The sequence below is a fragment of the Saccopteryx leptura genome, chromosome 3 (assembly GCF_036850995.1).
Source record: "Saccopteryx leptura isolate mSacLep1 chromosome 3, mSacLep1_pri_phased_curated, whole genome shotgun sequence".
NCBI lineage: Eukaryota > Metazoa > Chordata > Mammalia > Chiroptera > Emballonuridae > Saccopteryx > Saccopteryx leptura.
The window spans coordinates 221,650,952-221,672,188 of record NC_089505.1 but is presented as its reverse complement, the minus strand read 5'-3'; the positions used below and the strand labels follow the sequence as shown (position 1 = coordinate 221,672,188).

Genomic DNA, 21,237 nt, shown 5'->3' with positions numbered 1-21,237 from the left:
AAGAGAAAGAACAAGGGAAAAAGACTTTGTTCAATCATATCATAGCTGAAAACTTCCCTAAATTAATGCAGGAAAAAGTCTCACAAGTTCAGGAAGCACAGAGAACTCCACTGAAGAGAAACCCAAAGAAATCTATACCAAGACACAACATAATTAAAATACCAAAGCTAAGTAATAAAGAGAAAATATTAAAAGCTGCTAGAGAAAAAAAGGCTATCACCTACAAAGGAGCCTTTATAGTGATAACATCCAACTTCACAACAGAAACACTTGAGGCCAGAAGGGAATGGCAAGAAATATCCAAAGGAATGCAGAACAAGAGCCTATAACCAAGACTACTTTATCCAGCAAGGCTATTATTTAAAATTGAAAGAGAAATAAAAAACTTCCCAGAAAAAAAAAAACCCTCAAAGAATTCACTAAAACCAAACCAATGCTGAAAGAAATGTTAAGGGGCCTGTTGTAAACAGATCAAAGGAGGGAAAGAATATAGCAAAAGAGGAATACAGCTTTAAAGAATAAAATCGCAATAAACAACTACATACCTTAATGTAAGTGGCTTAATAACCTTAAATGTAAGTGGCTTAAATGATCCAATCAAAAGACATAGGGTAGCTGCGTGGATAAGAAAACAGGACCCATACATATGCTATTTACAAGAGACACACCTTAAAACAAAAGATACACATAGACTGAAGGTAAAAGGATGGAAAAAAATATTTCATGCAAATGGAAATGAAAAAAAGCTGGGGTAGCAATACTTATATCAGATAAAATGGACTTTAAAACAAAGGCTATAGTAAGAGATAAAGAAGGCCACTACAGAATGATAAAGGGAGCATTCCAACAGGAAGATATAACCATTATAAATATCTACGGCCATAATATAGGAGCACCTAAATATATAAAACAGACTTTGATGGATATAAAAGGCGAGATCAACAGCAATACCATAATAGTATGGGATTTCAATACCCCACTAACATCACTAGATAGATCCTCAAGAAAGAAAATTAACAAAGAAACAGCAGACTTAAAGGACACTCTAGATCAACTCGATGTAATAGATATCATCAGAACTTTTCACCCTAAAGCAGCAGAACATATATTCTTTTCAAGTGCTCATGGTACATTCTCAAGGATAGACCACATGTTAGGACACAAAAGCAGTCTCAACAAATTTAAGAAGACTGAAATCATATCTACCACTTTCGCTGATCACAATGACATGAAACTAGAAATCAACCACAACAGAAAAACTAAAAAACTCAAACACTTGGAAACTAAATATCATGTTATTAAATAATGAATGGGTAAACAATGAGATCAAAGAAGAAATTAAAAAATTCCTAAAAACGAATAATGAGCATACAACAACTCAAAATTTATGGACACAGCAAAATCAGTACTGAAAGGGAAGTTCAAAGCATTACAGGCATATCTAAAGAAGCTAGAAAAAGCTCAAATAAACAACTTGACCCTACATCTAAAAGAACTAGAAAAAGAACAGCAAGTAAAGCCCAGAGCTATTAGAAGGAAGGAAATAATAAAGATCTAAGCAGAAATAAATGACAAAGAGGCTAAAGAAACAATACAGAGGATCAATGAAACAAGGAGCTGGTTCTTTGAAAAGGTAAACAAGATCGATGAACCAGACTCACCAAGAAAAAAAGAGAGAGGACTCAAATAAATAAAATTAGAAATGAGAGTGGAGAAATAACAACTGACACAACAGAAATATAAAAAATCGTAAGAAAATACTATGAAGAACTGTGTGCCCCCAAAATTAGACAACCTAGGTGAAATGGACAAATTCCTTGAAACATATAATATTTTAAAAATCAATCTGGAAGATTCAGAAAACCTAAACAGACCAATTACAACAAATGAGATCGAAACAGTTATCAAAAACTACCAAGAAACAAAAGCCCAGGGCCCGATGGCTTCACAAACAAATTCTACCAAATATTCAAAGAATTAACTCCTATCCTTCTCAAGCTATTTCAAAAATTCAAGAGGAAGGAAGACTTCCAAGCTCCTTTTATGAGGCGAGCATAATTCTGATTCCAAAACCAGGCAAAGACAACACAAAAAAAAGAAAATTATAGGTCAATTTCCCTGATGAATCTAGATGCTAAAATCCTCAGCAAAATATTAGCTATCCAGATCCAGCAATATATAAAAAAAATCATACACCATGATCAAGTAGGATTTATTCTGGGGAGGCAAGGCTGGTATAATATTTCAAATCAATTAATGTGATTCATCACATAAACAAAAGGAAGGAGAAAAACCACATGATAATTTCAATAGATGCAAAAAAGCATTTGATAAAATCCAGCACCCATCCATGATCAAAACTCTCAGCAAAGTGGGAATACAGGGAACATAACTCAACATGATAAAGGCCATCTATGACAAACCCACAGCCAACATCATACTCAATGGACAAAAATGAAAAGCAATCCCCTTAAGATCAGGAACAAGGCAGGGGTGTCCCCTTTCACCCCTCTTATTCAACATAGTCCTGGAAGTCCTAGCCACAGCAATCAGACAAGAAGAAGAAATAAAAGAAAAAGAATAAGTAAAACTATTGTTATTTGCAGATGATATGATATTGTATATAGAAAACCCTAAAGTCTCAGTCAAAAAACTACTGGACCTGATAAATGAATTCAGCAAGGTGGCAGGATATAAAATTAATACTCAGAAAACAGAGGCATTTTTATATACCAACAACGAACTGTCAGAAAGAGAAATTAAGGAAATAATCCCCTTCACTATTGCAACCAAAAAAATAAAGTACTTAGGAGTAAATTTAACCAAGGAGATTAAAGACTTGTACTCGGAAAATTATAAAACACTGATAAAAGAAATCAAGGAAGATACAAACAAGTGGAAGCATATACCGTGCTCATGGTTAGGAAGAATAATCATTAAAATGTCTATATTACCCAAAGCAATTTATAAATTCAATGTAATGCCAATTCAAATAGCAATGAAATACTTCAAAGAAATAGAACACATATTCCAAAAATTTATATGGAGCCAAAAAAGAACACGAAGATCTTCAGCAATCTTGAAAAGGAAGAATAAAGTGGGAGGCATCACACTTCCTGATATCAAGTTATACTACAAGGTCATTGTATTCAAAACAGTTGGTACTGGCATAAGAACAGGCATATAGCCTGACCAGGCAGTGGCGCAGTGGATAGAGCATCAGACTGGGATGAGGAGGACACAGGATCGAGGCCCTAAGGTCGCCAGTTTGAGCGCAGGCTCATCTGATTTGTGCAAAGCTCACCAGCTTGGACCCAAGGTCGCTGGCTAGAGCAAGGGGTTACTTGGCCTGCTGAAGGCCCATGGTCAAGGCACATATGAGAAAGCACTCAATGAAAAACTAAGGGTGTCGCAACAAAAAACTGATGATTGATGCTTCTCATCTCTGTCCGTTCCTGTCTGTCTGTCCCTATCTATCCTTCTCTCTGACTCTGTCTCTAGAAAAAAAGAAGAAATAGAAAAGAACAGGCATATAGATCAATGGAACAGAACTGAGAACCCAGAAATAAACCCACACCTTTACGGACAACTGATATTTGACAAAGGAGGTAAGAGCATATAATGGAGTAAAGACAGCCTCTTCAACAAATGGTGTTGGGAAACTTGGACAGCTACCTGCAAAAAAATGAAACTAAACCACCAACTTACACCATTCACAAAAATAAATTCAAAATGGATAAAAGATTTAAATGTAAGCTGTGAAACCATAAACATCTTACAAGAAAACATAGGTAGTAAGCTCTCAGACATCTCTTGCAGCAATATATTTGCTGATTTATCTCCACGGGCAAGGGAAATAAAAGACAGGATAAACAAATGGGACTATATCAAACTAAAAGGCTTTTGCACAGCTAAAGACAATAAGAACAGAATAAAAAGACAAACTACACAATGGGAGAATATATTTGACAATGCGACTGATAAGGGGTTAATAACCAAAATTTATAAAGAACTTGTAAAACTCAACACCAGGAAGATAAACAATCTAATCAAAAAACGGGCAAAAGAAATGAATAGACACTTCTCCAAAGAGGGCATACAGATGGCCAATAGGCATATGAAAAAAATGCTCAACATCACTAATCATTAGAGAAATATAAATTAAAACCACAATGAGATATCACCTCACACCAGTCAGAATGGCGCTCATCAACAAAACAACACAGAGTAAGTGCTGGCGAGGATGTGGAGAAAAGGGAACCCTCTTGCACTGCTGGTGGGAATGCAGACTGGTGCAGCCACTGTGGAAAACAGTATGGAGATTCCTCAAAAAATTAAAAATCGAACTGCCTTTTGACCCAGCTATCCCACTGTTAGGAATATACCCCAGGAACACCATAGCACTGTTTGAGAAGCAGAAATGCACCCCCGTGTTTATGGCAGCATTGTTCACAATAGCAAAGATCTGGAAACAGCCCAAGTGTCCGTCAGTGGACGAATGGATTAAAAAGCTTTGGTACATATATACAATGGAATACTATGGAATCATGTGGTCATGAAAAAGAAGGAAATCTTACCTTTTGTGACAACATGAATGGACCTGGAAACTATTATGTTAAGTGAAATAAGCCAGACAGAAAAAGAAAAATATCATATAATCTCACTCATTTGAGGAATCCAATGAACAATGTGAAATGAGAAACAGAATTGAGACAGAGGAGAGATTAAAGGGACCAGAGGAAAGGACGACAGAGGCAAAGGGGATGATAGAATGGGATAAACCTGAAGGGAAGTGGGGAGGGCGCTAGTGGGAGAGGGGCAAGGGTGATGTTGAGGGGAATATGGGGGAGGGAGGATGCATTTGGGGCAACACTAGAATCTATGTAAACATAATAAATTAAAATCAATAAAAAAACGTAAAACAACCAAAAATAAAATTAAATTAAATGAAGCAGTAAAAAAAATAAATAAATCAATAATACATCATGATCAGGTTGGATTTACTCCTGGGATGCAAAGTTGGTACAATATTTGCAAATCAATTAACACGATACACCATATAAACAACATAAAGATAAAAATCATAAAAAAAGATCACATCAACAGATACAAAACATTTGACAAATCCAGAAGCACCCATTTATGATAAAAACTCTTAGCAAAGTGGGACTAGAGGGAACATACTCCAACATAATAAAGGCCACATATGACAAACCCACTGCTAACATCATACTCAATGGGGAAAAACTAAATGTGTTTCCTTTAAGATCGGGAACAAGAGAGGGACATACACTTTCACCACTCTCATTCAACACAGTATTGGAAGTCCTAGCAACAGCAATCAGACAAGAAAAAATAAAAAGCATTCAAATTGGAAAGTAAGAAGTAAAACTGTAACTATTTGCAAGGTGACATGATACTGTATATAGAAAACCCTAAAGATTCCACCAAAAAAATACTAGAACTGATAAATGAATTAGTATAGTAGCAGGATACAAAATTCAGAAATTGATTGCATTTTTATAGACCAATATTGATCTATCAGAAAGGGAAACTAAGAAAACAATCACGTTTACAATTACATTAAAAAATAAAATACCTAGAAATAAATTTAACCAAGGATGTAAAACATCTGTACTCAGAAACTATATGATAGTGAAGAAAGAAACTCAAGAAGATACAAATAAATAGAAGTATATATTGTGCTCATGGATAAGAATTACCATCATTAAGCCCTGGCTGGTTGGCTCAGTGGTAGAGTGTCGGCCTGGCGTGCAGGAGTCTGGGTTCGATTCCCGGCCAGGGCACACAGGAGAAGCGCCCATCTGCTTCTCCACCCCTCCCCCTCTCCTTCCTCTCTGTCTCTCTCTTCCCCTCCCGCAGCGAGGCTCCATTGGAGCAAAAAGTTGGCCTGGGCGCTGAGGATGGCTCTATGGCCTCTGCCTCAGGCACTAGAATGGCTCTGGTTGCAACAGAGCAACGCCCCAGATGGGTAGAGCATCGCCCCCTGGTGGGCATGCCGGGTGGATCCATGTCGGGCGCATGTGGGATTCTGTCTGACTGCCTCCCCATTTCCAACTTCAGAAAAAAAAAATACAGAAAAAAAAAAGAATTACCATCATTAAAATTTCCATACTATTCAAAGCAATCTATCAATTCCACACAATTCCTATCAAAATACCAAAAGCATATTTCACAGAATTAGAACGAATATTCTAAAAATTTATATGGAACCACAAAAGATCCCGAATAACCACAACAATCTTGAGAAAAAAGAACAAGGTTAGCAGTATCACACTACATGATATCAAACTATAATACAAGGCTACAGTAATCAAACAGCATGATACTGGCATAAAAATAGACACAGTGATTTATGGAACAGAATAGGAATCCCAGAAATAACCCACATCTTGTTGGTGAATATTTTACAAAGTAGGCAAGTACATACAACGTGGTAAAGATATTCTATTTGATAAATGGTGTTGGGAAAATTGGACAAATGAATACAAAAAATGAAACCAGACTACCTTCCTACATCATATACAAGAATAAACTCAAAATGAAAGACTTAAGACTTGAAAGATTAAAACTCCTAAAAGAAAATATAAGCAGTAACATCTCTGCCATTTCTCTTAGTAATATTTTTTCTGATATATCTTCTTGAGCAAGGGGAAACAAAAGAAAAAATAAACATATGGGACTACATCAAAATAAAAAATTTTTGCGCCCTGGCTGGTTGGCTCAGTGGTAGAGCGTCGGCCTGGCATGCAGAAGTCCCGGGTTCGATTCCCGGCCAGGGCACACAGGAGAAGCGCCCATCTGCTTCTCCACCCCTCCCCCTCTCCTTCCTCTCTGTCTCTCTCTTCCCCTCCCGCAGCCAAGGCTCCATTGGAGCAAAGATGGCCCGGGCGCTGGGGATGGCTCCTCGGCCTCTGCCCCAGGCGCTGGAGTGGCTCTGGTCGCAGCAGAGCGATGCCCTGGAGGGGCAGAGCATCGCCCCCTGGTGGGCGTGCCGGGTGGATCCTGGTAGGGCGCATGCGGGAGTCTGTCTGACTGTCTCTCCCTGTTTCTGGCTTCAGAAAAATGCAAAAAAAAAAAAAAAAAAAGAAAAAGATATTTCATGCAAACAGAAACAAACAAAAAGCTGGCACAGCAATACATTTTTATATCATAACAGAAATAGACTTTAAGAAATATAGCACTTGCTTTAAAACATGTTTCCCCTCTGCCTTTGTATTTAATTATACATAATTTTTTTAAGAAGTACTTATTTTAGAGTCTAGGATCTCAGTAGCACCAACACTACTGACATTCATTCATCTCAAAAATTCATTCACTGGGTTGTCAGTTATGGAGCTTGAGAGGAGCATGGGAGGCCAGGACAGCACTGTTCTGACACATACCCCCATTCCTTGGACTTATCAGAAGGGTGGGTCCTAAATGCTCCCAGGGGTCAGAATTACTATTGGCTGCTTGCTTTCTCAGTAAAAAAAAAAGAGATACTGATACTGCTGATACTGATACTGGCAGTCATGACTGTAGTATCTTAGTAACACAGAGACAATTTATCCTAGGCTTGGAAATAACTGTGGCATCAAAACCTATAATTCCTATTTGACAGCTGGATTATGACAGTATGCAAATATTTCATCTCGATTTCCTCAGGAGTCTTCTCTGACCTCATGGGAGGACTGAGGCTGGCACCCAGCCTGTGCAGTTGCTCCAGAACCTCCTGAGAACCCTCTATGTGCAAGCAGGAAGCACGATGCTCTTATATTGTGAAGAGTGCACCAGTTTCTACCCCACACAGAAGGTCATGTCAACTATGAGCACAGAAGGCTTTATCATAAAGCCAAAGTTTAAGCTTCAGGGCTCCTCGCTTGCATGGGCTCTGATGTTACAAGCCTCATTTGGAGTTTCAGTTCTTATTAAATTTAATGACATATCGTTAAGCAGCTATTATTGTCACTATTTGAAAAATTCTGTGATAGCAAATGCAGTAAATATTCTAGTAAAGTGGGAAAAAATGAATAAAAACATGCTATTTACTATGATAAAATCTAGTTAATATTTCAAATGTGAAAATATACAGTATAATAATTCTATCACAAAGGCTGTTATTTTAGATTAGGCAGGACTGTCGCCTAGCTTATAAAAACCAATATATGAAAATGTTTCAGAGACTATTTCTACTCTCAAATTCAAACATGCTTCTGAAATTCAAATACATTAGCACCCAATTACAAAAATTAATGATTTCATAATTAAGACAAAGTATCATTGGAATACAGTATATGTGAAAGAGCCCAGATTACAAAAATTTTATTCCAGTCTTACTGTATTTGGAAATACTACTACTAATTTAGGTTTATAAAATTATGACATTTTCCTTTATAAAACAGTCAAATAAGAGTTCTTGACTTTTACAGGAAAACCTAAACTAAGCAGTAATATAAAATCTGACTATAAAACAATCTGGATTTCTACATTAAGATGTTGACATAGAGACCTTATGTTTATCAAAATTAGACCACTGTATTAGAAAAAGTTTACTACTTACCATCAAAACTAATACTTGCAACTTTGGTATATTTACTTTCTGAAGCTTTTAAGGTAATTGGTTTAAAGTGTACTGTTATAGCATCATTTTGGGGTGTAGGTCGAACACTCTGAAACAAGAAAAATAGAGCATTATTTTAGTCCAATGATTCAACTAGATCATACTGGAAAGTGTACTGGAAAAGGCAAAGTCACAATTTTAAAACTTTAACTTTATGTGGTCCCCTTAAATGGAGTAAGCCAAACTAATAAGATACCATCAATTTCATCAGACTATTATTATGAAATAGAACGATCAGAAGAAAAGTTTATGATAGATGAGTGTGACAAAAGACAAACTAGGGCACTAAGTGTGAGTAGATAAAACAGAAAAAAAAAGGTATTTTTCAAATGAATGCTTAAGTCATATGTAAGAGAGGGAGACATGAAGATTTATGACAGAGTACCTCTTAAAGAATCCTTAATAATAAACATAACATTTTGGCTATATGAAGACAAGCAATGAACATGAGTCTGGGAGGTGCTACTCCTTTGCCAAGACAGTGTTGCAGCCCCATTTCTAATGGTGTTTTCGGTTCCTGAGGGTGTGCCACGCAAGTGAGATGTTGCTGTCCAGAGGCATGGCTTCAGTCCGAGCTGTGGCTCTGGGCAGTGATGTGACCGCAGGAATGTGTAATTTGGATGAGGTTAGAACTCTTTAAACTTAATAAATCAGACCTTTCTATTAGTAATAAAAAACAAATCTAAAGTAACAAAACAAAAGAACAGTAAAAGCTTGAGCCAACTTAGAAAATATATTTTTAAGTGCAGTAACATTTTTTTCCAAAAAAATATTTAAAGATTTACTGATTTTACAGAAAGAGGGGGTTGGTAGCAAGAAGGATCAACTCAGAGTTGCTTCACTTTAGTTGTTATTGCTTGCTTCTCGTATGTGCCTTGACTGGGTAGGTAAGCTCAAGGATTAGAACCAGCCACCTCAACATTCCAGGATGATGCTCTATCCACTGTGCCACCACGGGCCATGCAATGCAGTAACTTTTAAATTGATGATCCTCATTGACACAAAGCACTTTTCATTGGGTGGAACTTTTAAAGATCCCAACTTCCTTCTCTGTTTACAGGTGAAGAACACTATGCAACACTAAGTGCTGTTTCAATAGACAGGCATCGAGAGGCAGAACTAGAAACCAGGGTCCTGATTCAGCCCAGGGCACTTCTTCACCTGACACCCATGCCCAAATATATATTACACATAATGACTGCATACACTCCACTACCTACGGGCAGAGCATGCCTGTCCCATTGCTGGTTAGTACTCAGCCACCATCAAGTCCTGACTGAGCCTGGACCCATAGCCCTAAGGGTGGCTCTGCTAGTTTCTGTGCCTGACATCTTCAGGCCTCAGTGCCTGGACTCAGGCTCTCAGCAATCCCACTCTTTCTTCCTCTTTCTTTCTGACAACTCCTCATTTGCTTTTGAATCTCTGAGTCTGGGTGTTGATTTGCTCATATCAATATATTTATTATCAGTAAGCTTGCTGTGTTTAGCCACCATTTAAAGTTCAAACCTCTATTCCTTGAAGGGTACGTGTGTGTGTGTGTTCAAAGCAGTTCGAACTATAAAATAAACTACAACTAGATAATGTTTCATAACTAGATAAGTTCCATTATGCTGTACTATGACACTAATATTTTTTCTGAAGGAAAGGGAAGCAATACAGAAGCACATGTGACAATCCCACAGAGATCAGTTTACAAGTACGAGCTCAAGTAAGCTGCCCATCCACTCTGGGTGTGATTGTTTCCATCTGTAAAATCCTAGAGAATTGGATTAGATATTTTCTAAGAGTCCATCTAGATACAAAAAAATTTTTTTTATTTATTCATTTTGGAGAGAGAAGAGGAAGAGAGAGAGAAAGAGAGAGAGAGAGAGAGAGAGAGAGAAGGGGAGGAAGAGCAGGAAGCATCAACTCCCATATGTGCCCTGACCTGGCAAGCCCAGGGTTTCAAATCGGTGACCTCAGGTTCCAGGTCGATGCTTTATCCACTGTGCCACCACAGGCCAGGCTAGATACAAAGATTTTTGATTCTATTAATTTTGCTGTGTTTTCAGATAAGCTACTTTTATCCTGAGGTCAAGACTGTCAGAGATAATCTTCTGAAGATTTGCAGAGGACTCTCAAAAGTGTGGCTCCAAACTCTCACCTGCTCGAGCAACTACAACAGAGTAGCAAGAGGTCCCTGACCATCTCAAATGCTTAAAGACTACACGTGGCACTAACAGCCACAACGGTTTCTGGGTGTTATCAGGCTGCAGACCACCACAGGGGAAACAGCTAAGCAATGATATTTATTAAATACTCACTGTAAGAGAGCTCAGGATAGTTGATGAAAAAAATGTTTCTCTCACATGAAACATACCACTTTAGGTTTTTTCTTTTTAGAGATTTTATTTATTGAGTTGAGAAAGAGAATGAGAGAGAGAGAGAGAGAGAGAGAGAGAGAGAGAGAGGGAGGAAGAGAGAGAGGCAGTGGGGATGGGGTGGGGATAGCGGGAGACATTGAATTGTAGTTGCTTCTCATATGTGTCTTGACTGGGCGAGCCTGGGGTTTCAAATCCATGACCTCAGCATTTCAGGTCAACACTTTATCCACTGTGCTACCACAGGTCAGGTGAAACATACCACTTTATTTTATACTTAATATTATTACCTTGAACTGTGTTGCACTAATAGTCAACACATACATATTTAATTGATGGGTTTAATAGAAATAGTTTGAATTTTTCACTTACTGACATTTTTAAAAAACTTTTAAATCAGTTAAAACCCATTTTCTAAGGAACCAGAAACAAAGCAAAACAAAACACTAAAATAGTTGGCTTATTCTGGTGGCTATAATACAAAATAATACATAATTATTAATTTGTAATAGCATGTTTATACTAACATCAGTTTTAGCTGCTGCTTATTTGAAGACAATCAAGAAATGGAAAAAATCTGGCTAGATTCCCAAGAAAGGCAGCCTCCCACATGACCTAAATATAATTAGTTTTTTCTCATGACACTCATACCCAACTAATGTTCAGTAACTCTCAAGAGAGACTCAAGGGCCCAGGACTCTCTGAAACTATTTAAAACAACATTTGAACAAACAAGGAAAATAACCTTCCAGTACCTAAGAATTGTATAAAATAGTTGCACAAATTTGCTAAAGCTCATATAAAGTAGATATTCGTAAAATGATTAAGTACGTACATCATTTCTTTTTTAAGTGAGAGGAGGGGAGACAGAGAGACAGACTCCCACATGCTCCCCAACTGGGATCCATCTGACTACCCTGTCTGGGCCAATTCTTTGTGCATTTGGGGCTGATGCTCGCAACTGAGCAATTTTTAGTGCCTGATGCAGAGGCTCCACAGAGCTATTCTCAGTGCCTGGGGCCGCTGTGCTCCAATCAATCAAGCCATGGCTGTAGGAGAGGAAGAGAGAAGGGGGGGGGGGGGGCGGAGAAGAAGCATATGGTCACTTCTCCTGTGTGCCTTGACTGGGAATTGAACCTGGAACTTCCACAAGCTGGGTCGCACTCTACCACTGAGCCAACCAGCCAGGGCCAGAATAAGTACATCTTACTCATCAATTAACTTAGCAAGGAAACTTCAGGCAAATGATCCTCTTAGAACATCTCAAGCAAACTTATTCCCTATTTTATGTAGTAAAATGTTTCATGTATGTTTTCTAAATATTCTCCAAAGTTGCATTCTAGATGATCAATGTCAGGAAGGCTTGACCATGCGCAGCTTGCTGACTGACAGGTGGGAAACTTTTACTTGAAGGTGCTTGCTTTAAAAGCCCTCTACCTACAAAGATGAAGAGACCGAACTCCTTGAAGGGGAATTAAAAAAACCTAAAAACCTTCCAGCTCCTCACATTGAACCCATCCTGAAAATTACATTGTAAAATGGAGGAAAGCAGAGGCTCTTCTAAAATGCATCAGTCTCTAAGTCTGGCTTATTATGCAGAAAAATACAGGAAAAGCCTTAGGAAGCTCTCATACAACTCATGGGATCATGTCCTGGCTGATAAATGAGAAGTGTAAGCCACCACCATCTCTCAAGTGGAAAAGTGCAAAATATTTCTAACTTATGCATGCAGTTCATTTCCAGAAAGTAATTTCAATGACCTTTTACAAATAAATGCTTAAAGTTTTGTTTTCTCACTTATAATAAAATCTAAACATGCTGCAGAGCCCCAAGAGCCCTGTGTGATTCTCCCACCCTGACCTTTTTTCATTCAACCTCTTGGTGTCTCCCACGACAGCCAAAGCTGCTCCTGCCTCATGCCTTTGCACTTGCTACCTGTGCAGGGAACACCTGTCTACCAATTTTTCTTATGAGTGCCTACTTCTTAGTTATCAGCTATGACCTCAAATGACAGTTTCAGTTCCTCAAAGGCAACCCTATCTAAACCAGCTCCCCACCCCCTTACAAGCCATTCTCTTTTTTTTCTTTCATAGAACTGGGCTCAATTTACAATGATGTTGTAAAACCCTGGCTGCCTGATCCACTGTTGTATTCTCAGTACTTACAGGAGGTAGCATATAATTGATGCTCATTAAATATTTATTGAATGAAGAGATAAATGAATTAGGAAATAAGACAAAACTGCCAGAACATTGGCTGAGTATAGGCTTTCGATATTAGAAAAAATACATACATAGGTAGATATAGATGTAGATATACAGATATATACATAGATCAATAGGTCTTTAATACTATAGTAATACCAACTTGAAATTAAGATGATATATTCATACAGACTTAAATGTCATGATATACCTAATATACTTTCATGTAACTTTTGAGTTTTTATAGTTGAATAAGTCATTTAAAAAATTCTGACTCATTTTCACTATTTGGAAAATTATAGAATTGTTGTATTGGCCCTGGTCTGGTGGCTCAGTGGACAGAGCATCAGCCAAGTGTATGGATGTTCTGGGTTCAATTCCCAGTCAGGGCAAAAGGAGAAGCGACCATCTGCTTCTCTCCCCCTCCTCTCTCTCTTTCCTTCCCATAGCCAGTGGCTCTACTGGTTTGAGCATCAGCCCTAGGCGCTGAGGATAGCTCAGCTGACTTGAGCATCAGCCCCAGATGGGGTTGCTGGATGGATCCAGGTTGGGGCATATATGGGAGTCTGTATATCTCTCCTCCTCTTACTTAAAAAAAAGAAGAAAAAAGAATTGTTGTATTAAGTGAGGTAATCTCTGCAAAGAATATCGCATGGTGCTTGACACATAGAGAAAAAAGAAGAGAAAAGTGGGTACATTGGCCTATTTAATTCCATCATAAATGGTGAACACTACATTTTTTTCATTAATATTCTTAGAATTGCTTATTTCATTTTTCTATGAAATGTTTATTGAAAAAGACATTTGCAGCCCTGGCAAGTTGGCTCAGCGGTAGAGCGTCACCCTGGTGTGCAGGGGACCCGGGTTCGATTCCTGGCCAGGGCACATAGGAGAAGCGCCCATTTGCTTCTCCACCCCCACCCCCTCCTTCCTCTCTGTCTCTCTCTTCCCCTCCCGCAGCCAAGGCTCCATTGGAGCAAAGATGGCCCGGACGCTGGGGATGGCTCCTTGGCCTCTACCCCAGGCGCTAGAGAGGCTCTGGTCGCGGCAGAGAGACTCCCCGGAGGGGCAGAGCATCGCCCCCTGGTGGGCAGAGCGTCGCCCCTGGTGGGCGTGCCGGGTGGATCCCGGTCAGGCGCATGCGGGAGTCTGTCTGACTGTCTCTCCCCGTTTCCAGCTTCAGAAAAAGAAAAAAAAAAAAGAAAAAGACATTTGCTTCAGTCTATATGTTGTATGTAAAACGTTGGAGCAGACTGCTTGGGCTATGTGAAGGCACTTGCCCATCAAATCTCTAAGCCCTCGAATTTGGAGAAGGGACTGCAGGCCTAAAGTTTGCCCAATAAGCATGTAAGTTCGCATTCTGACACTCTTTGTGCGAAAGCCTCCTACACACTGAAGAAACCAGCAACAAACAGCATGCAGAACATGCAAACAATACAAGTAATCTGACATCTCTAAGAGGCAATGGCAGGTGGGGTTCCCCAGCAGACACACTGCTGTCCACAGCTGAAGAGGACAAATCTAGCAGGGGAATTATTATATATTTCATTACAGAGGAAACTCTGGTATACTAAGCCAGAAATTTTTGAACAAAAGAATTACAATTCTTGGTAAAAGTAAGACCTAAAAGTGTTAACACACAGCAGTGATTCCTAGGCCTTTGCATTTCATTGACTGGTAAATCTAGGATATGTGTGTTTATGCTGTAAAGGGAAGTCTAACAGAGGTTTCCTAACTTATTTTGCAAATGTGACAAAACTGGTGGAGGGGGAAGGAGAATCTCCTACTATCTAATACTCCTATTCATAAAATAATGGATGTTTTAATGTCAGAGAAAAATAATAATAAAGTTAACAAAATCAAAAGTTGGTTCTTTGAAAGGATCAAGAAAACCGAAAAAACCTTTAGCTAGACTGACTAAAATTAAAAAAAAAAATACAGAACAGACTCAAATTACTAAAGTCAGGAATGAAAGACAGGACATTACCACCTACTTCACAGAAGAAAAAAGTATTATAAGAAGATATTGTAAATAATGGTATGCCAACAAATTAGATAACTTAAATAAAATAAAAAGATTGAATTAGTAATTTTAAAACTTCCCACAAGAAAAGCCTGGGCCAAGATGGCTTCACTGGTGAATTCTACCAAACATTTAAAGAAGAATTAACACCAAAACTTCATAAACTCTTCCCAAAAATAAACGAGGAAGAAATTCCCAACTTGTTCTATAAAAAAACACATAAAGTAACAGCATTTTAAGGTCAAACAAGGAAACAAGCACATTATTGCAGAATAGTTCTTTTTTAGAAAGGGCATTTATTTATAACTTTTTAAACATACACTCATACTTTTATAAACAGTTATATTCTCATTTTTCTAAAGACTTGTGAAAACTTTAATATAAAGAACCAAAATCAATCACTAACCCTTCAATGTAATAGTAATAATCAGCACTATATATTTTTTAGGAAGTCATAATTATTGCTATAAATAGGAATTCAAAGAAACTGTGCAACAAGAATAGTCACTGCTATATTTTCTTAGAAATGCAAAACGTCACTACTGGAAGATATGCTCATAATTCCATCCCATAGAGACTTTGATGATAATCATTCAAAGGACTAAAATAAAAAAAATAAGTCACTAAATAAAAAATGAATATATTTTTGAAAGCAAGTATACAAAAATATACTCACTAAGATTACTAAATAAGAGGAAAGAACAGAACAAGAGACAAGGCTGGTGCTTACTGCTTTGGTGTTTTGTTTCTTTTTATTTTATTTATTTATTTTTTTCTTTTCCAAGTGAGAGGAGGGGTGATAGACAGACTCCCACATGTGCCAGGGCTGGGATTCACCTGGCAGCCCTTGTCTAGGGCTGATGCTTGCAACTGTGTTATTTTTAGCGCCCGAGGCAGAGGCTCCATGAAGCCATCCTTAGCGCCCTGGCCAATGTGCTTGAATCAACCGAGCCATGGCTGCAGGGGGGGAAAGAGTGAAAAAGAGAGAGCGAAAAGGGGGAAGAAAGAGGGGTGGAGAAGCAGATGGTTGCTTCTTCTTTGTGCCCTGACTAGGAATTGAACCAGAGATATCCACATGTTGGGCCGACGTTCTACCACTGAGCCAACTGGCTAGGGCTGGCATTTTGTTTCAATGGCAATAGGGTGGCTCACACTTAGAACCAAGGTGTCACCAGGTATTCCTTGTCACTTGTGAAAAGGTCCCAGGCCCTTTAGGACCCCAAGGTCTACAACAGTATGCACAGGCAATGGTTTCACAGGTCTCTCTCAGCCTGCCTAACACTGGAGGGGCAGGAATTCCAGTTTCAGCTCCTCTGTATAAAAGGGAAGCTCTCTACCAGATCCCACTTCCCTAACCCGCTCTAAATTCTTCCATCTAGCAGGAGATGCAAAGTCAGATGGCAGGATGCTGCCTAGACTACGATCCCAACAATGAACAGGTCACTGTGCATTAAAATGTGGTTATCTAGAATGACAACCTCTTGCTTCTTTGTATGGGGTTTGTATATTCTCCTCTCTTTGGTTTCTACTCCACCACCTGGCAGTAATCTCTGGGTTTGGCGTGGATGGGCAAAAGTCCCTCAAGTCTCAGCCCTGGAGGTTGGCTCAGTGGTAGAGCGTCGGCCTGGCGTGCAGGAGTCCTGGGTTCAATTCCCGGCCAGGGCACACAGGAGAAGTGCCCATCTGCTTCTCCACCCCTCCCCATCTCCTTCCTCTCTGTCTCTCTCTTCCCCTCCTGCAGCCAAGGCTCCATTGGAGCAAAGTTGGCCCAGGCACTAGGGATGGCTCTGTGGCCTCTGCCTCAGGCGCTAGAATGGCTCTGGTTGCAACAGAGCAATGCCCCAGATGGGCGAGCATCGCCCCCTGGTGGGCATGCCAGGTGGATCCCAGTCGGGCGGGAGTCTGTCTGACTGCCTCCCCGTTTCCAACTTCAGAAAAATACAAAAAAAAAAAAAAAAAAAAAAGAAAGAAAAAAAGGCCCTCAAGTCTCAAGCCATTTGATTTTCCTCATTTCATCAGAGTTCTCTGAATTTAGGTTTCTGCCATCAGCACAGGTTATAATAAAAATGTACTGCTTTTCTTTTCCATTATTCCCTACACATGTACCTTGGGGACCTCACCAGGAGGTGCAGTGTGCCTAAAGCAAAATAGGAATGTCCCTGTCCTTTTTATTTTTGCCTAAAACCATCGAATGGTACCCCAACTCTACTATAAGGCATAAGAATCATCTGCTCTGTGTATGTGTGTGAGGGAAAGCGGGGACCCTAGTTTATAGTATGCTATCTAGGGTGGGCAACAGCTGCCAGTTAGAAGGGACTCCTATGACAAAAGTTAACAGCATTCTACTTGCTTTATAATTTCTCTTGCCAATACATCTGAATCTTTTTTTCTTTTTACTTACATTAAGTCTAACAACCATCTATGATATATTCCTGTTTTTCTTTGCACATGGCACACTGATACTAGGCTTTACCAGAATCGACAGGCTTTATATGATTTTGCCTAAATAGGAACCTCATGAACTTCGAATCGAATTTAGAGGAGATTGCCTCCTTCCCCTCTGCATCCTTAAAACTTGGTGGTTAGGGCAGTACAGGTTTCTCACATCACACTTAGAATCAAGGTGTCACCAGGTCACACAAAACAAAATTCCTTTAGCACAAGAGTTTATTTTTAACTTTGTCATAAGTTTGAAAACAAAGAATATATAAATTAGAAAAAAAGTAAGTAAAAACTTACTGTTATTGGTACATCTTTTGTTCCTGAATTTAATAAATGAAGATTTAAAATTTTTGGTAGATCTGTTAAAATTGAGGAAAAGAAATATTTCTTAGAAAGGTGAGTTTTACAGCAAGTTAGAATCTTTATCTTATTAGATATTAGATTGAATATATTCTAGAATGTGAAATAAAATGACCATCACATTAATAAAAAGAAACATTAGGTAGGAATCACCTTACTTATAAGGATACTGTATGTTACAAGAACTACCCCCACCTAAACAACTAGACCAAAACAAAAAAACTTTTTTAGTAAAATTGACATTAAAACTTTTAGTTTTCCAGCAAAGCACAATAAAGCAAATTAAAATTGTGCAAGGTGAAATGATCATATTAAAACTGAATCTAACATTCAAAAATGGGTCTTCAATCTCAAACAACCAAGTTTTAATTACATATGGTAGACAGACAACCCAAATTATAAGTACAGTTGACCCTTGAGCAATGCAGAGATTAGGGGTGCCAATCCTCACGTAGCTGAAAACCTGTGTATAATTTTTGACTCAAAAAACTTAACTATACTCTCTTGGTATCTGAGCCGGATTGGTTCCAGGATGCCCAGCAGATATCCAAACCTATGGATGATCCAGTTCCTTACATAAAAAGACGGAGAACAATGGAGTTGGACTTCTGCCTACACTGATCCCCAACCACAGTTCAAAAATAACAGTTTTTGAATCCCAGAAGGTTGAATTCCAGATAGGAAACCTGAGATACAGAGGGTCAACTATATATTTATTGAAAAAAAATCCACATATAAATAAACCCGTGCAGTTCAAATGCCTATTGTTCAGTGGCCAACTACACTATCAGTTTTCCTTAATATATCCTTAACTTGATTGTTTCCAATTTTAGAATCTGAATTCTTTTTCTGACCATCTGGGACAATTTTTTTTAACATCATGTCATTATAATACAATGAAATAATCTGTCACTAAACAAAAATCCAAAAGTAGTGAGGAACTAGGCTACAAAAGTGGAAAACTGCTTTGTGCTCAATCTGGTAAGTGATGTCACCCTGAGGAATGGGGTATAGCTTGCAAGGTTCTGTTCCCAAAAGTAGATTTCTACAAGATCATATAAGCCATAGAAGAAACTTTCAAAGCTGAATTACAAAGGAGTTCAAGTAGAATCATTTAGTACTAAACAGGGTTTTTGGGGTTTTTTTGGGGGGTGACTCATAAAGACACTGTCTCTTTTCTTACCTTGTGTTCGCAGTGTACCAAAATCTAACATTTCTGTTGAGGAATAAATTCCAGGCGCTTGGAAAAAAGAAAAGCAAACAATTATCTGTCACGTTGCCAGAGTAAGATGCAGTGAAAATGAAACAAACGAACTTTAGTGTCTTCAGTTCTCTACTAACCTGTAGTGACTTCAACCTCAACAGGAAGGATGATAAACTCCGTGCTGTCAGAGGCATTTGTCTTTATTCGTATGAAGGCTGTGTGGTTATCTGCCTCTCTGGAGGAAAAACTGGCTCTCATCACTCCCTTGGTTTCATAAGGCGGAATCTCCTGACAAGTTAACAGGCCATAATGTAGCACAGCTTTTGTAATATTGCAAAACCACCAGTTTATTAAATAAGATGACATCAACAGAAAGATGCATAGTTATTTTATATAACTACTAAGAAAAAATACATTGATTATTAAATATATTCCACTGACTATAACACACATTCCAATTTTGAAGGATGTGAAAATGAAAAATGTGCCTTGCCACTTTCCAAATCACCATTAAAAGGTAGAATTAATCTAAAAAATCAGTTGTTCTTCAATGCATTTGTGATGTTTAGGTATAAAATTCAGTCCTAAAATTCTCTGACCAACAGGAATGTCACCATAAGAGAGAAGCTTTTACAGGAGTCTTTTAAAATGATAACCAAGAGAGCTCAGACTCTTGTTTTCCTTTCATTTAAAACTTAATAAAGCTTCTCAAGCAAACCTGCAGTTTACCAACTGTGGTCAGAAAGGCTCTAGGCATGGAAGATGACACCAATTTTCAGGCATGCAATGAGAGAAAACTCACACATGCACTAGAAGATTCACTGAAAAAACAGGCTTTTCTTAAAGTATAAGTTTTTTCCTGGTTTTAGAACAATTTGGCTTCCTTGGAGCAACCCAAATTTCTCTGCACATACCCTTTGACATAGTTAAAGAAATCTTTGTGCTTTAAATTTTACTGTTCTTCACTCACCTTTACTCTCAACTTTTTAAAGTAGGAAGGATATGACTGGAACTCTCCTGGAGCCACTAGAGAGGGCCATCCACTCACCCAACTTCCTGTCTCTGGGAACTGACTTGGTCTCTGGGTTTTCTCATGTACAGAAATGGGCTGGAGGAGAGGGCAAGGCCAAGGCCAAGTGACTTTCTCTCTAGCTTTATAGGATTAAGAGTCACTATATAAATTCTTGTACCTACTCAGAGTATTAAAACATTATGCCCTCTCTGCTACTATTTATTATAGTTCTTAACTAATTAGAAAACTGAATTCTCTCATGTTTATTAGATACAATTACATTACATAGTGAACTCTTAGTTCTTCTATCTAAATTATATATTAATTTAATAGCTTATAGTTAATTTTTTTTTTTTTTTGTATTTTTCTGAAGCTGGAAACAGGGAGAGACAGTCAGACAGACTCCCGCATGCGCCCGACCGGGATCCACCCCGCACGCCCACCAGGGGCAACGCTCTGCCCACTAGGGGGCGATGCTCTGCCCCTCCGGGGCGTCGCTCTGCCGTGACCAGAGCCACTCTAGCGCCTGGGGCAGAGGCCAAGGAGCCATCCCCAGCGCCCAGACCATCTTCGCTCCAATGGAGCCTCGGCTGCGGGAGGGGAAGAGAGAGACAGAGAGGAAGGAGGGGGTGGGGGTGGAGAAGCAAATGGGCGCTTCTCCTATGTGCCCTGGCTGGGAATCGAACCCGGGTCCCCCGCACGCCAGGCCGACGCTCTACCGCTGAGCCAACCGGCCAGGGCCGCTTATAGTTAATTTTTTGAGGCACTGTTTCATAAACTATTTCTCCCAAAGGCTTTTATTTATTTAATTTTTTTGTGACAGAGACAGAGAGAGGGACAAACAGGAAGAGAGCAAGACGAGAAGCATCAATTCTTCGTTGTGCTCCTTAGTTGTTTAATGATTGCTTTCTCATATGTGCCTTGACAGGGGCGGGGGGACTATAGCAGAGCAAGTGACCCCTTGCTCAAGCCAGCGACCTTGGGCTCAAGCCAGAGAACCTTGGGTTCA

The 21,237-nt window shown here is 39.0% G+C and overlaps 1 protein-coding gene across 2 annotated transcripts in view; it reads right to left on the bottom strand.

The window, feature by feature from the left end:
* Positions 1-21,237, bottom strand: part of TMEM131 (transmembrane protein 131) — a 248,473-nt gene that overhangs the window by 79,501 nt on the left and 147,735 nt on the right. For both annotated transcript variants that reach the window (XM_066377627.1, XM_066377628.1), the window contains exons 9-12: positions 19,354-19,504; positions 19,196-19,252; positions 17,950-18,011; positions 8,564-8,672 (exon numbers count right to left, since the gene is read on the bottom strand). In XM_066377627.1, the coding sequence (XP_066233724.1) occupies positions 8,564-8,672; positions 17,950-18,011; positions 19,196-19,252; positions 19,354-19,504 (379 nt within the window). The remainder of the gene's footprint in view (positions 1-8,563; positions 8,673-17,949; positions 18,012-19,195; positions 19,253-19,353; positions 19,505-21,237) is intronic.